Source organism: Salvelinus sp. IW2-2015, linkage group LG7, assembly GCF_002910315.2.
Source record: "Salvelinus sp. IW2-2015 linkage group LG7, ASM291031v2, whole genome shotgun sequence".
Classification (NCBI taxonomy): domain Eukaryota; kingdom Metazoa; phylum Chordata; class Actinopteri; order Salmoniformes; family Salmonidae; genus Salvelinus; species Salvelinus sp. IW2-2015.
The window spans coordinates 12,473,197-12,491,033 of NC_036847.1; the positions used below are offsets into that span (position 1 = coordinate 12,473,197).

Sequence of the window (17,837 nt, forward strand, 5' to 3'; positions counted from 1 at the left end):
CAATCCCTCCATCAGTTCTCAGACTGTCTGCAATAGGCTGAGAGAGGCTAGAGTGAGGGCTTGTAGGCCTGTAGTAAGTCAGGTCCTTACCAGACATCACCGGCAGCAACGTCGCCTATGGGCACAAACCCACCGTCGCTGGACCAGACAGGACTGGCAAAAAGTGCTCTTCACTGACGAGTCCCGGTTTTGTCTCACCAGGGATGATGGTCGGATTCGCGTTTATCGTCAAACGAATGAGGGTTACACCGAGGCCTGTACTCTGGAGCGGGATCGATTTGGAGGTGGAGGTTCCGTCATGGTCTGGGGCGGTGTGTCACAGCATCATCGGACTGAGCTTGTTGTCATTGCAGGAAATCTCAACGCTGTGCGTTACAGGGAAGACATCCTCCTCCCTCATGTGGTACCCTTCCTGCAGGCTCATCCTGACATGACCCTCCAGCATGAAAATGCCACCAGCCATACTGCTCATTCTGTGCGTGATTTCCTGCAAGACAGGAATGTCAGTGTTCTTCCATGGCCAGCGAAGAGCCCGGATCTCAATCCCATTGAGCACGTCTGGGACCTGTTGGATCGGAGGGTGAGGGCTAGGGCCATTCCCCCCAGAAATGTCCGGGAACTTGCAGGTGCATTGGTGGAAGTGTGGGGTAACATCTCACAGCAAGAACTGGCAAATCTGGTGCAGTCCATGAGGAGATGCACTGCAGTACTTAATGCAGCTGGTGGCCACACCAGATACTGACTGTTACTTTAGACTTTGACCCCCCCTTTGTTCAGGGACACATTATTCCATTTCTGTTTGTCACATGTCTGTGGAACTTGTTCAATTTATGTCTCAGCTGTTGAATCTTGTTATGTTCATACAAATATTTACACATGTTAAGTTTGCTGAAAATAAACGCAGTTGACAGTGAGAGGACGTTTCTTTTTTTTGCTGAGTTTAGGTCCTTCCACGCAGGTTTGATTCCGGAGTTAATTAACCAATTAACATCCCATCATGCTTAGGGTCATGTATACAAATGCTGGGCAGGCCATTATTTTGGCTACCATGGCTATGCCCCCATAGGATGACAATGGACACGAGTGGTCACTGAATGCTTTGATGAGCATGAAAACAATGTAAACCATATGCCATGGCTGTCTCAGTCACCAGATCTCAACCAAATTGAACACTTATGGGAGATACTGGAGCGGCYCCTGAGAAAGCATTTTCTACCGTCATAACAAAACACCAAATTATGGAATTTCTCATGGAAGAATGGTGTCACATCCTTCCAACAGAGTTCCAGACACTTGTAGAATCTATGCCAAGGTGCATTGAAGCTGTTCTGGCTCGTCATTGCCCAACACCTTATTAAGACTTTTTATGTAGGGTGTTTCCTTTATTTTAGCAGATACCTTTCTATGTCCATTTTAGCACTTTCTTCCGATGATACTAAAGCATAGAATTCAGTTAGGACCACATTGTCTACTCACAGTCACACAGGCCCGTATTGGTTTCCACACTGCACCCAAATTTGACCCATAGCACATAGTGGACTAAGTCTTTGGGGTTCTTTGCTTTGGCCGACACTACAGACAATGAAATAGTAGACGCTACAACGCCACAGGAGTGCCTTGGTTTAAATAAACAGTTTGTGGCAATCCTAGGTGCCGGGTAAGGATTAGGTTGAGAAAACAGGTGGTTTCTAGTTTCCGCTGGGGAACAAACCAAATGCCCTGTGATGAACAGTAAGACACAGGCTCTTACAAAGCCAATGTTCAGTTTTGTTTCAACTCTACCCCTTAACTTCTCTGGGATATGTGGGATGGTAGCGTCCCACTTGGCCAAAAGCCAGAAAAAATGTAGCGCGCCAAWTTCAAATATATTACTATAMAAATCAATCTTTCATGAAATCACACATGAAAGACACCAAATTAAAGCTACCCATGTTGTGAATCCAGCCAACATGTCTGATTTCAAAAAGGATTTATGGCGAAAGCACACCAAACGATTAAGTTAGCTCAGTACATAGCCACAGAAAAACATAGCCATTTTCCCAGCAAAAGATAGTCACAAAAAGCAGAAATAGAGATAAAATTAATCACTAACCTTTGATGATCMTCATCAGATGACACTCATAGGACATCATGTTACACAATACATTTATGTTTTGTTCGATAATGTGCATATTTATATCCACAAATCTCGGTTTACATTGGCGCCATTTTCAGGAAACGCCTCCAAAATATCCAGAGAAATTGCAGAGCCACGTCAAATAACGAAATACTCATTATAAACTTTGATGAAGATACATGTTTTACATATAATTAAAGATACACTTGTTCTTAATGCAACCGCTGTGTCAGATTTCCCAAAAACTTTACGTAAAAAGCACACCATGCAATAATCTGAGACGGCGCTCAAAATAACAACATTTCTCCGCATGTTGGAGTCAACAGAAATACGAAATTACATCATAAATATCCCTTAGCTTTGATCATCTTCATCAGAATGCACTCCCAGGAATCCTAGTTCCACAATACATTTTCTCAGCGTTTTTGCCTGCCATATGAGTTCTGTTATACTCACAGACATCATTCAAACAGTTTTAGAAACTTCAGAGTGTTTATACCAATAGTAATAATAATATGCATATATTAGCAACTGGGACAGAGTAGGAGGCAGTTCACTATGGCACGCAATTCATCCAAAAGTTAAAATGCTGCCCCCTATATCAAAGAAATTAATTCCCTAAAGAAACAACCCTTTAGGTATGAATTTAACCCTCGCCTCAGTAGTGTGTTCATGCACACCACCACACTCCAGGTATTTCCACACAGTGTTTGTGTGTGTGACCTGGAATAGGTAAGGGGCTGTGTGTGAGTAGTGACTGCGTCACACTGCRGTGGCCTCAGACACAAACAATAACACAGCCTCACATGAGCAGCATTGCCGCAATAACCACTGAAGTAGTGAGCCAGCAAACACTGGCTGGGAAAAGTCCACTCTGATCCAAGACTGAAGTCGTGTATAGCAGTAAAGGTCGACCAATAGCAACAATGGCAGATTCCCACTAAGACTTCTAATGACAAAGAAAATAAATATGATTTTTCAAGCAAAGGTCACTCAAATCAATATAGGCAGTCTGGTTTAGATGTTCCCTACCTCTACCATTTGACACAACACTTATTCTCTGCCCCAAATGGCACCCTATTACATATAGTGCATTACTCRTGACCAGAGTCATATGGGTCCTGGTTAAAAGTAGCAATATAAAAGGGAATAAAGAGCCACGTGGGTCACAGTCTTAGTATAGCTTTCGTTCTRCTCAAGCCGTTGGACATGAAACGTCCTGTTGCGGCAGTGTTAGCGGTGTTATTAAGTGAGGTGCGTGACGTACCGGCGTGTAGCTGTGCGCGATGCCTACGCTGTTGAGGTTGACTGAGGACAGGCTCTGGTCAGAGAGGCTGTTATTGAGGCTGCTCCTGGGGCTGTCGCTGTCCTCCTGCTCCGTCTTGTACAACACTACCTGGAACAAAGATGGTGGTTGTTAATATCCCCAACTGGAACAAAGATGGCCAATGTTTATATCACTTGCTGGAACAAAGATGGCCAATGTTTATATCACTTGCTGGAACAAAGATGGCCAATGTTTATATCACTTGCTGGAACAAAGATGGCCAATGTTTATATCACTTGCTGGAACAAAGATGGCCAATGTTTATATCACTTGCTGGAATAACAGACCTGCCAAGTTTGAAGAATTCTTACGAGTACCACTTCAGCGCGGTGGGGGCACCCATGGCCCCCACAACGACACGTGACACCCGCACTGCTCAAATCATAGGCAAATGCACTTTTTAGCCTAATATTGATGTTGGCAGAAGACTGTTATAGGTACTTGGTAATTTGCTGCTCTTCAGTAGCTAACTAGAAATACATTTAAATGTACAAATCAGGGCTCTCCCTGGGATTTTCTGACAAAGTGGTGCTGGTCTAAGGTTGGGTAGGGSGAGGTACGGAGGMGGTCAGTCAACTCCCCCCTCAGGAGGTTGGAGCATTTTGCATTTGAAAAACCTGTAAATGCCATTTCTAGAAACCTAGAGTCTAATAGGGATACTTTGGGATTTATATACTTCCCAGAGTCAGATGAACTCATGGATACCATTTGTATGTCTCTGTGTACAGAATGAAGGAAGACAGAGGTAGTTTTGCGAGACGATGCTAACCGTTTGGGCAACAAACTAATATGACCCCACTATATAGTTCGCCCGCTACAAATGTTAGCACAATGACTGGAAGTCTATGGGTATCTGCTAGCATGCTATTTCCAGTCATTGCACTAAAGCTAGTTAGCAATTTCTCTAGCGCTAGTTAGCAACTTCTTTCACACTGCAGAGACATGAAATGGTATCCATGAGTGCATCTGACTCTGGGGAAGTCCCTAAGTATCCATTGAAATTATAGCAAACAATGTAGCCAACACAGAAGTATTCTGTTTGATTCTACATAAAAATCGAGGTGGTCTCTATGAAACTTTCAAATGTTTCTAAATTAAACTTAGGGGTAATGATTATTCTAATTAATAGGTGTCTTAATGTGGATAGTCTAGTGAAAAAGTAAACTCTCTTCATTTTGTTTGGGGAGAAAATTCTGACTAATTCAATTACTGGATGCAATGTAGTAGTCTAGRTTACAGTAGGCTATTTGGAATATGAAACAACTGAACTAGGCCTYTATGAGCTTGTTTCAGATCTCCATCCCTGACATAATGCATCAAGTTAAGTCTGACTACTAGGCTACCATTCATTCAACATGCCTTGTTGTCATTGGTAAACCATGACACCATGGATCATTTAGCTATTTGATTTYGAATTRTAGGACCCCTGTAGGTATAATTCATTGATCAAATATTGAATTTGGCCTTTACTGCTATAGCCCATAGAAATGCATTKAATAACACAATCATAAATGYCAAAACAGACATTCAAAAATTAAACAATAAGGAATAAGGGTTTGAAGTGTCGTTCCTATATCTAGAAGATAAGAAGGCTAAGAAATTATCCCCTCCCAAAATTGACATATTTAATCCCATTTTTTTGGTAGCACAAAACTACTTCCATTCACTTTTTAAACCGGTACCGGATTACCTTGGGACGAGTTCCGTGACGCTTGTTTCTGGCTCTCGTAGAACACCATCGTGTTCGTGAGTCTCCCCTTTCCATAGTGGGGTCATATTAGTTTGTTGCCCAAACGGTTTGATGCTCCAGACAGAGGTTGGCACATCAGTGGAACCGACTTCAAACGAGTCCCGTGGGGCTTGTGGGGGTCGTGGAACAAACAGAAAAAACCAACGTGTAGGCCAAACAGTTCGCCCGCTACAAATGTTTTCGTGAGAAGAGCAATTTTAGGGATGTCTCTTGGACTGACAAACAACGCTGTAGCTCTGCCACTTTCCACCGCAGGCGCGGAAGACTGACACTAGCGACATGGATTGCGACGCAGCCCATATATATTAAAAAACGTATATCTCTAGCTCAAACACAGCTTTTAAATGGGGATTTAAAAAAAAAAGTTAATTAGATCGTCAATCGACCCCAGGGGGTTAATTAACATAGGRCTACTACTGTAATCGTTTATAATAACTTTCTGTGAAGMACGGTATTAGCGTAACATCCCTGTCTGCCATGTCTGTTTCCATTCACGCAACACCGCACGTCAATGCACTCGCGCCTACTACCGCTGTGGAGATCAAAGCATGTGCAGTTAACAAAGTGTTCTTGCTTAGTTGACTAAACGCTGTAGSTAACTACCTTCGTCGTAATAACGACTTAGCTAAGGAGRTAACTACAAAATAACACGTGGTTATGTGCTTGACTAACACATACAATTTGGGAAACAGCTCGTTCTCCATTTTCCCTACCCCTTTTCCTCACCGTTGGTATCAAAGGAAAAAGTGGAGCGCTGCCAGGYGGAGGAAAATAGTAGGCTATTACGACTACGGGGCGGAGCGGAGAGCTAGAGATTCTCTCCTCGCCCACAATGTGCCAACTGGAAACCTATTTTTGCCTATTTTAGGGTAGWTTTTCGTACCAGCATACGCTAACCTCAAATTGTGTGCGGGTTAGCAGGTCGGGGAAAAAAGATGGGCACCATTAATATCACTACCTTGAACAAAGATGGCCAGTGTTACAATATTGCCCCAGAGGGCTAAGGGTTTGCATGTCATTACGACAGACAACTACCTTGTTAGTCACAGTGTTGATTGCCAGAGTGGGAGAGGCATCTCCGTACATGATACAGTCCATTCGCAGGGACTCCGATTCCAGGCTGTAGGGGGTGGAGGCCTGGAGAATAGGACAGAGTAATATAAAGGAGAGATGGGAGAGGGCTGTCTTTTGGTCTCTACAGCAGTGGTGGAAAAAGTACCCAATTGTCATACTTGAGTAAAAGTAAAGTTACCTTAATAGAAAATTACTCAAGTGAAAGTCAACCAGTAAAATACTATGAGTAAAAGTATAAAAGTATTTGTTTTTAAATATCAAATGTAATTGCTAAAATATACTTAAATATCAAAAGTAAAAGTATAAATCATTTAAAATTCCTTACAAAGTAAACAAGACAGCACTATTTTCTAGTTTTTTTTAGCCAGGGGAACACTCCCAACACTAATTTACAGATAGTCAGGGGAACACTCCAACACTAATTTACAGATAGCCAGGGGAACACTCAGACATAATTTACAAACAAAGCATGTGTGTTTAGTGAGTCTGCCAGATCAGAGGCAGTAAGGATGACCAGGGATGTTCTCTTGATAAGTGTGAATTTGACAATTTTCCTGTCCTGCTAAGCATTCAAAATATAACAAMTACTTTTGGTTGTCAGGGAAAATGTATGGAGTAAAAAGTACATTATTTTCTTTAGGAATGTAGTGAAGTAAAACTCCAAAAACTAAGTAGTACTTTACAACACTGCTCCACATAACACTGATGGGATAGATAGCATCTAATATTGAGCTGGTATAGTCTACAGTAAACCATAACAATATTAATAATTATTACAGTCACAAAATGTATCTTTCACCACTTTCAGTCTACCCTCACTTGCCTGGCTCCCAAAACTGCTCACTGAAAGAGGATTGGTTTGCAACAAATGCAAACTTTAATTTATGATAAACTCTAAAAGAGGGGAGAGAGTTGCAAGATCCATGACAGAAGTGTGTGWATTTGGAAAGAATGGCTTGATTCAAGAGTGTATCAGGAAAGAGAAAGAGAATTAATCCTCCTGTATGCCTACAAGAAAGGATAGTTGGTGCCTCGGCCCTAACAACATTTTACTTGCTATTTGACCGCTATATACCACAGAAGAACAGTTAGATAGCCATTGTTTGTCTGTAAGGTGACTAGTCCATGATATGTGCATCAAAAACAGAAATACCTTATTTCCACAAGTATTCAGACACTTTGCTATGAGACTCAAAATTGAGCTCAGGTGCATCCTGTTTCCATTGATCATCCTTGAGATGTTTCTACAACTTGATTGGAGTCCACCTGTGGTCCATTCAATTGATTGGACATGATTTGGGAAGGCACACACCTGTCTATACAAGGTCCCACAGTTGACAGTGCATGTCAGAGCAAAAAACAAGCCATGAGGTCAAAGGAATTGTTCGTAGAGCTCTGAGACAGGATAGTGTCAAGGCACAGATCTGGGGAAGAGTAGCTGAAAAATGTCTGCAGCATTGAAGGTCCCCAAGAACACAGTGGCCTCCATCATTCTTAAATTGAAGAACTTTGGAACCACCAAGACTATTCCTAGAGCTGGCCACCTTGCCAAATTGAGCAATCAGGGGAGAAGGGCCTTGGTCAGGGAGGTGACCAAGAAGCCGATGGTCACTCTGACAGAGCTCCAGAGTTCRTCTGTGGAGATGGGAGAACCTTCCAGAAGGACAACCATCTCTGCAGCACTCCACCAATCAGGCCTTTATGGTAGAGTGGCCAGATGGAAGKCACTCCTCAGTAAAAGGCACATGACAGCCCGTTTGGAGTTTACCAAAAGCCACCTTAAGACTCTCAGACCATGAGAATGAAGAATCTCTGGTCTGATGAAACCAAGATTGAACTCTTTGGCCTGAATGCCACTGGCACCATCCCTACGGTGAAGCATGGGAGACCAGTCAGGATCGAGGGAAAAAATGACAGAGCAAAATACAGAGTGATCCTTGATGAAAACCTGCTTCAGAGCACTCAGGACTTCAGACTGGGGCGACGGTTCACCTTCCAACAGGTCAACAACCCTAAGCACACAGCCAAGACAACGCAGGAGTGGCTCGGGACAAGTCTGAATGTCCTTGAGTCGTCCAGCCAGGGCCCGGAACTAAACCAGATCGAACATTTCTGGAGAGACCTATAAATAGCTGTGCAGCGACGCTCCCCCTCCAACCTGACAGAGATTGAGAGGATTTGCAGAGAAGATTGGGAGAAAATCCCCAAACACAGATGTGCCAAGCTTGTAGCATCATACCCAAGAAGACTCAAGGCTGTAATCGCTGCCAAAGGTGCTCCAACAAAGTACTGAGTAAAGGGTCTGAATACTTATGTAAATGTAATATTTCATTTTTRTGTTTGCAAAAATGTCTACAAATCTGTTTTTTGTTTAGTCATTATGGGGTATTTTATGTAGATTGAGGGGAAAAAATACTTTTWAATCCATTTTAGAATAAGGCTGTAATGTAACAAAATGTGGAAAAAGACATGGGGTCTGAATACTTTCCAAATGCACTATACTGCATTGAAAACCACATACTAAAATGCTTTGTCTGTTGCCAATAGATCTAGAGAAAACTAATATGGAACACACACTCTTTTGACAGTGAAAGACGGCTATATTTCTGTGAGCCAATCTGACAACTCTTGCAAATCTGCCAGCAATGCAACCGAAGCGTACTAAAAGGGTCATAGGGCTTACGTGTAATAAAAAATGACTAGGTTCTGAATTAATGTTTGTGATTTTAAAAAATCCAGAAGAAAATATGTATAACGGAAGCCTAGGGCCTTGTGTGTTAACTGGAAAAGAAGCCTAGAATACTCTACCTCTTTTCTCTCCACTCCCTCTCACTCTTCCTCTCMCTTGTTCTCTTCCTCCTGCTCTTTCCCTTCTCTCTCCCTCTCGTTTTCTCTCGTTCACRCTTTTGCTTTCTTTCACCCTTCCTGTCGCTCTCACCCTCTCCCTTCCGTTCTTCCCCTCCCTCTCTCTTCTCATTGGGCTGTGATGATTGTGCACTTTGGCGCTATATGCCTGCTTTGTTTCCGTGGTGATGGGTAGGGCAGAGGTAGATGTGAAGGGGGAGAGTGGGCTTGCTGCTGCTCGGGGCTCAGTGAGCTGCAGCGCCGTGTTCATTCAGGCGCTCAGGTCACTGAACGCCAGTGGTATAGTGCTAATTCTATAGGGGCAGAAGAGACGTGATTTTTCACAGCATGATATCACCATCTCAAAGTAGATAGGTGATAACTGTTGGCCGAAATGATACAGGATCATGAGACTGAGTCGTTTTACATTAAGCATAGAATGCAATACTCAATGTCCATATACTGTAGCCTAGAATTTGTTTAGGAATTTGTTACATTTATATTGATCTGACGCGGAACAARTGATTATCGTCTCTTATATACACTGAAGAAAAATATAAACGCAAAATGTAAAGTATTGGTCCCATGTTTCATGAGCTGAAATAAAATAGCTTCTTGACACCTGTCAGGTGGATGGATTATCTTGGCAAAGGCGAAATGCTCACTAACAGCGACGTAAACAAATGTGCGCACACCATTTGAGAGAAATAAGCTTTTTGTGGAACATTTCTGGGATCTTTTATTTCAGCTCATGAAACATGGGACCAACATTTTACATGTTTCATTTATAGTTTTGTTCAGTATACAGTACCAGTCAAAAGTTTGGACACACCTAGTCATTCCAGTGTTTCTTTATTTTTACTATTTTCTACATTGTAGAATAATAGTGAAGACGTCAAAACTATGGAATAACACATATAATATATAATAACACATAATATAGCAACCAAAAAAAGTGTTAAATAAATCTAAATATATTTTAGATTGTTCAAAGTAGCCACCTTTTGCCTTAACAGCTTTGCACACTCTTGGCATTCTCAACCAGCTTTGAGGTAGTCACCTGGAATACATTTCAATTAACAGGTGTGCCTTGTTAAAAGGTAATTTGTGGAATTTCTTTCCTTAATATATTTGAGCCAATCAGTTGTGTTGTGACAAGGTAAGGGTGGTATACAGAAGATAGCCCTATTTGGTAAAAAAACACAAGGCAAGAAGAGCTGAAATAAGCAGAGAACAGTCCATCATTACTTTAAGACATGGAAGTCAGTCAATTCTGAAAATTTCAAGAACTTTGAAAGTTTCTTCAAGTGCTGTCGCGAAAACCATCAAACGCTATGATGAAACAAGGTCTCATGAGGACCGCCACAGGAATGGAAGACCCCGAGTTACCTCTACTACAGAGGATAAGTTCATTAGATTTAACTGCACCTCAGATTGCAGCCCAAATAAATGCTTCAGAGTTCAAGTAACAGACACATCTCAACATCAACTGTTCAGAGGAGACTTCATGAATAAGGTCTTCATGGTCGAATTGCTGCAAAGAAACCACTACTAAAGGACACCAATAAGAAGAAGAGACTTGCTTCGGCCAAGAAACACGAGCAATGAACATTAGACTGGTGGAAATCTGTGTGATGGTGTGGGGTGCTTTTCTGGTGACACTGTTGGTTATTTATTTAGAATTCAATGCACACTTAACCAGCATGGCTACCACAGCATTCTGCAGTGATACGCCATCCCATCTGGTTTGCGCTTAGTGGGACTTTCAGTTGTTTTTRAACAGGACAATGACCCAACCCACCTCCAGGATGTGTAAGGACTATTTGACCAAGAAGGAGTGATGGAGTGCTGCATCAGATGACCTGGCCTCCACAATCACCTGACCTCAACCAAATTGAGGTGGTTTGGGATGAGTTGGACCGCAGAGTGAAGGAAAAGCAGCCAACAATTGCTCAGCATATGTGGGAACACCTTCAAGACTGTTGGAAAAGCATTCCAGGTGAAGCTGGTTGAGAGAATGCCAAGAGTGGGCAAAGCGGTTATCAAGGCAAAGGATGGCTACTTTGAAGAATCTCAAATCGAAAATATATTTTGATTTGCGAAACACTTTTTTGGTTACTACATGATTCCATGTGTTATTCATAGTTTTGATGTCTTCACTATTATTTTACAATGTAGAAAATAGTAAAAATATATAAATAATTAAATCCCTTGAATGAGTTGGTGTGTCCAAACTTTTGACTGGTACTGGTAGTGTATATATGCTACATTTGTGCACGCCACAAATTACCGTTAATAGGACCAGTGTAAATTGTATGTCAGCCCATGTGAGGACAATTCAGCGGTGTCGAAAGCTGTTGCTTTCGTCCCGACTCCTGATGACCGGTCTTTTGGGATCATCTGGTCCACTCTAATTTGAAATCCAGTACTCACCATTTCTCCAGAGCGCGGCCTCTTCTTTGGTCTGGTGGGCAGTGTGTCCTCTTTAGGGTTGGTGTCTATAGCCCAGTAGGACCCCTGGAAACCAAAACAAACAAGATATTAACACTACCCACTGGGCAGAAACTGGTTGAATCAATGTTGTTTTGATGTGGTATCTACATGGAAAATACATTGGATTTGAAAAAAGTCATCAACTGTTGTTTTGAAGGTGAAATTGGCGACAGGGTTTCATGTGAATATTCTAAAATCTGCATAAAAAMAATATTTTCCCAACAGAGATGTGTTTCCATCATATTGATTGGTTGTGGATAATAGGCTTTGTGTGATGACGTAGTGCACCTAAATATAACTTTTGCGGTTAAATTCTCATGTATCGAATAATAAATACAAGTTAAATAGGTTTGCAGCCATTTTCAACTCTACTGATGGTTTTGTCACAATTTTTTGGGTGCGTTACATAGCGAATGTGCKCACTCTGGTCTTGGCATGTGTACTCTAGCCAACAGCTGGCAGATYCTGTATACATTGCGGGTAGGCTAGCTACATGATGAGAATATTACGGATTATTTTTGTCAAACGGCAGCCAAGAATCGATCATCATGTCACCAGAATAAGACCATCAATATTTATTGGAAAGGAGCATCAAGCTCATCACTGTGCACGTTCACCACCCTGTGAAGTTCATCATAATTTATTGAATCTGTAGAGTAATAAACTTCATGCTTTCCGAGTCATCACATCATCGCGGGCCCACACAACATATCATCGTGTAACTCCAAGTTTACTTTGATATGATGGTTATTATATCAATATTTGCATAAATGAGTTTCCACCGCCATCTCTCACATAATGAATTTAACCGACACAAAACGATCCCACATTGTCTAGTGTATTTTGTTAGTCAATATTTGGTAAATTTACAGACAAATTTGCTGTTTCCATCAGGCCTCTAGTTACATTTATGTACTTTACTCACATAAAAAGGTTGGATGGAAACCTGTTTACAGTAACCAAATTTCAACACAGACAAACATTGTACAACATATAGAGAGCTTTGGACTATAAGGTTCTATCTGCATTTTTCTAAAAAATGTCTGTTCAATGTTTTCTACCTTTATATTACTCTAACTACCCCAATTCATGTTCTTAAGTTAAAAAAATACAATATAAAAATAGCTGACACCATTAAAACCAATTAGGTTTCAGAACATTAAAGCCAATGATCTCAGAATCACCTTTTTGCCAATGATCTCAGAATCACCTTTTTGCCAATAGAACCTTGTAGTCCAAGCACTCGATATGTTGAATTTGTACCTATAAAAACTTCAGATCTTCAATGTTATATCCAGCACAGAAAAYAAACAATAGGCTGGGCAGCACCTCCTACTGGAGCATTGATCTACGTACAGCTACCCTTTGGTATCTTATCCAGGGTTTTTACCAAGCCCAGCCCTGCTTAGCTTTGATATTTGTCACTGACTATTACCAACGTGCTATCGTGAAAATTACTGTTGAGAGAACTCCACTTAGAAAACAAAATAGATTCACTATCAAAGTCACGCCAAAGGATAGGTTTCGTTCTGCCCCTGAACAAGGCAGTTAACCCACTGTTCCCCGGTAGGCTGTCATTGTAAATAAGAATTTGTTCTTAACTGACTTGCCTAYTTAAATAAAGGTTAAATAAAAAAATCACTTGTACAGTGCCTTCAAAAAGTATTCACATACCTTTTCCAAATTTTGTTGTGTTACAGTCTGAATTCAAAATGGATTCAATTGAGATTTTGTATCACTCTCCTATACACATTTAACACTTAATAAAAACTGAGATGTCTCGAGTCAACAAGTATTCAACCCCTTTGTTATGGCAAGCCTAAATACATCCAGGAATAACAATTTGCTTAACAAGTCACATAATAAGTTGCATGGACTCATTCTGTGTGCAATAATAGTGTTTGACATGATTTTTGAATGACTAACTCATCCCTTGTACCCCACACATACAATTATCTATAAGGTCCCTCAGTTGAGCAGTGAATTTAAAACACAGATTCAACCACAAAGACCAGGGAGGCTTTCCAATGCCTCGCAAAGGAGGGTACCTATTGGTAAATGGGTAAACATAAAAAAAGCAGACATGGTGTGAAGTTATTAATTGCATGTTGGATGGTGTATCAATACACCCAGTCACTACAAAGATACAGGCTGGAGAGGAAGGAAATTGCTCAGGGATTTCAACATGAGGCCAATGGTGATTTTAAAATATTTACAGAGTAATGGCTGTGATAAGAGAAAACTTAGAATGGATCAAGAACACTGTAGTTACTCCACAATACGAACCTAATTGACAGAGTGAATAGAAGGAATCCTGAGTACCACTCTCCATAGTGGTGGCTTCGTCAAGTTATGGGTATACTTGTAATRATTATGGACTGGGGAGTTTTTCAGAATAAAAAGGAAACGGAATGAAGCTAAGCACAGAYAAAAATCATAGAGGAAAACCTGGTTCAGTCTGCATTCCACCAAAKACTGGGAGATGAATTCACCTTTCAGCAGCACAATAATAAAACACAAGGCCAAATCTACACTGGAATTGCTTACCAAGAAGACGGTGAATGTTCCTGAGTGGCTGAGTTACAGTTTTGTCTTAAATCTGCTTGGAAATGTAGGGCAAGACCTGAACATTCTACAAACATGTTTTGACTTTGTCAATATGGGGTATTGTGTGTAGATGGGTGAGATTTAAAAAAATATTTAATCCATTTTGAATTCAGGCTGTAAKACAACACCTTCACTTTTTCCACATTTTGTTATGTTAAAGCCTTATTCTAAAATTGATTTAAAAAAATCTCTCATCAATCTACACATTATACCCCATAATGATAAAGCGAAAACAGTTTAAAAAAAAAACATTTTAGCAAATTTATAAAAATTTAAAAACAGAAATACCTTATTTACATAAGTATTCAGACCCTTTGCTATGAGACTTGAAATTGAGCTCAGGTGCATCCTGTTTCCAGTGATCATGCTTGAGAGTCCACCTGTGGCAAATTCAATTGATTGGAAATTATTTGGAAAGGCACACACCTGTCTATATAAGGTCCCACAGTTGACAGTGCATGTCAGAGCAAAAACCAAGCATTGAGGTTGAAAGAATTGTCCGTAGAGCTCCGAGACAGGATTGTGTCGAGGCACAGATCTGCGGAAGAGTATCCAAAAAATGTCTGCAGCATTGAAGGTCCCCAAGAACAATGGCCTCCATCATTCTTAAATGGAAGAAGTTTGGAATCGCCAAGACCCTTCCTAGAGCTGGCCACCCCGGCCAAACTGAGCAATCGGGGGAGACAGAGCTCCAGTTCCTCTGGGGAGATGAGAGAACCTTACAGAAGGAKWACCATCTCTGCAGCACTCCATCAATCAGGCCTTTATGGTAGAGTGGCCAGACGAAAGCCACTCCTCAGTAAAAGGCACATGACAGCCCGCTTGGAGTTTGCCATAAYGCACCTAAAGGACTCTCAGACCATGAGAAACAAGATTCTCTGGTCTGATGAAACCAAGATTGAACTCTTTGGAGTGAATGTCAAGCGTCATGTTTGGAGGAAACCAGGTACTGCTCATCACCTGGCCATACCATCCCTACGGTGAAGCATGGTGGTGGCAGCTTCATGCTGTGGAGATGTTTTTCAGGGAGGCAGGGACTGGGAGACTAGTCAGGATCAGGGGAGAGATGAACGGAGGAAAGTACAGAGATCCTTGATGAAAACCTGRTCCAGAGCACTCAGAACTTCAGACTACGGCGAAAGTTCACCTTCCAACAGGTCAACAACCCTAAGCACACAGCCAAGACAACGCAGGAGTGGCTTCGGGACAAGTCTCAATGTCCTTGAGTGGCCCAGCCAGAGCCCGGACTTGAATTCGATCGAACATCTCTMGAGAGACCTGAAAATAGCTGTGCGGCAACACTCCCCATCCAACCTGACAGATCTTGAGAGAATCTGCAGAGAAGAATGGGAAAAACTCCCCAAATACAGGTGTGCCAAGCTTGTAGTGTCATACACAAGAAGAATCYCTGCCAAAGGTGCTTCAACAAAATATTGAGTAAAAGGTCTGAATACTTATGTAAATCCATTTTTTTTTAATACTTTTGTAAAAATGTATACAACACCTGTTTTTGCTTTGTCATGTAGATTTGTGTCTAGATTGATGATAAAACATTTTCTTATCCCTTTTAGAATAAGGCTGTAACGTAACAAAATGTGGAAAGGGGTCTGAATAGTTTCCGAATGCACTGTATACTCAGTCTCTCTGTGCATATCTGAGCTACGGTTAACTCAATAATTAAATGCTAAGACAATGATTGCAAGATATTATCTCCTTGTTCCTTAGCCTCTTAATACTTGCATAACGGTAAACCTAGACATGTGCATCTCATAGTATTCCGAGGGGTGATGCAAGGCTCACAACCTTGGCTATACGCACTGGATACGATTATGGGCCTATAGCATTCACATAGCAATGGAGTCAGATTGATAAATGTAGGTTACTATTACAGTATTCAACATAATTTTTTACACATCTACATAATGGAGACCCCTCATCCTCAGTTGATGGGGATTTCCACCAACCTACATAATGGTTAGATAATTTCCACCAAACAAAATTGTGACATCCAGTTGATGGTGATGTTCTATATTACACTACAATAGTTTCTAGTCTAGTGGATAAACCATATGGTTCAAGTGAAAATAGCCTAATTAATTACAAAAGCATCTAATCAACAATGGCATTATTTTCAATTAAAGCTTTATTGAAAAAAGCATCTCATCAACAATGGCATGATTTACAATTAAAGCTAGAGTCCTTAATTGAAACAATAACAAAGCAGGCAACCCGCCTCTGTTTTGTTAACAAGCTGAGATGGGCCTGGAGAAATGTAATCATTCTCAAATTCATACACAGAGCTACGGATGCAGAGACTGACCATACTGTAKATTTTTTAATCAAAATTATAATTTTAACCATGTTTTGAGGCTATAGAGTGTTTGTTTACATTTACATGGTTTACAAAGTTTGGAGTAAAACAAACTTATATTTTGGGTTTTGATGMGGTTGAACTGAGCTCATGCGGGATTTATAAGTTATCACTTATGCAAAATCTGGCACTCTAACTTCAATGACAACTTATTTTGACATCGCTTTGTTGTTTTTAGCTGTATAGATAATGTATTTTTTATGTTTTCAGTGTGTTTTGAACACTTTGAGAAAAAAAAAATTGGTGCACTAAAATTACAAAAAGTTGAATTAACTGATTAACTCTGACAGCCCTAATAGGAACACACACATGGATCATCTGCTCTCAGTATCATAACCCAAAACAAGTTGATAATGTGAGTACATACATGATTTAGCTATATTTATGTCTCTAAGGTGGCCAATCACAGTAACAAGAGTATTACTACCCTTGTATTACTACCCTTGTTTTACACAGTGGTTCTCCCCCGAGTTTAGGCTCTGGCCAGGTCCAAGTAGAGCTAAATCAGGTGAGAACCTCTCTTTTTGTGTCAAACTACAGGCCTCGACCAAGGATTCCAGTTGAATTATTGAGTTGATTCATTTTTCAAACAGTTCATATCCCTATGGCGGAGCTCAACACTCTTTGGGTCAAAACAATATTGGTAAAACCAAAAAAGAATGGTAGCCTGGAATCCAGATTGAACATATCATTTTTGTTTCACCATTGTTACACTTCACTGATTCAGTCTGGCCATGCATTCATTGAAACAATTTTTGCCTATATGTTTAATGAGGGGCATTATGCAAAATGTGTCAGCAATTGCACCACCTTCAACCAACCAGATGACCAAGACTTTAGGCATAATCAATAAATACACTTAATCATATTACAAACATATGTTCACATAAAAAATGGTTTCATCAATTGTTTGTGTTTTTACATTAAGTCTAATCAACAATTTTCAACCTCATTGGTGGGCAATTTGATATGAAACACACTGAAACACAGACTCTGCTTTCTCATACCAAAACAGGTGGCTATTCAAAGTTAAAATTGGAACCATGAAAAACAGTCATTTGGACAGCTCATGAATTTAAAAATAATATTACTCTGCACATTTTAAGTCATGCCCCACTCTGTCCTTGACAGTGTTTTAATGAGTTTTAGGAGGGCATGTCATTTTTGAATGGTTTTCCACGGTTGCCCCGGTGCCATGCCCAGTTGATAATCACCCCAAAGGTGCCGTGCACATTTGATAATCACCCCGATAATT

The 17,837-nt window shown here is 40.7% G+C and overlaps 1 protein-coding gene across 1 annotated transcript in view; it reads right to left on the bottom strand.

The window, feature by feature from the left end:
• LOC111966410 (forkhead box protein J3-like) overlaps positions 1-17,837 on the bottom strand; it is an 84,666-nt gene that overhangs the window by 15,992 nt on the left and 50,837 nt on the right. The window contains exons 5-7 of the mRNA XM_023991015.2: positions 11,545-11,628; positions 6,229-6,330; positions 3,384-3,512 (exon numbers count right to left, since the gene is read on the bottom strand). Coding sequence (XP_023846783.1) covers positions 3,384-3,512; positions 6,229-6,330; positions 11,545-11,628 — 315 coding nt within the window. The remainder of the gene's footprint in view (positions 1-3,383; positions 3,513-6,228; positions 6,331-11,544; positions 11,629-17,837) is intronic.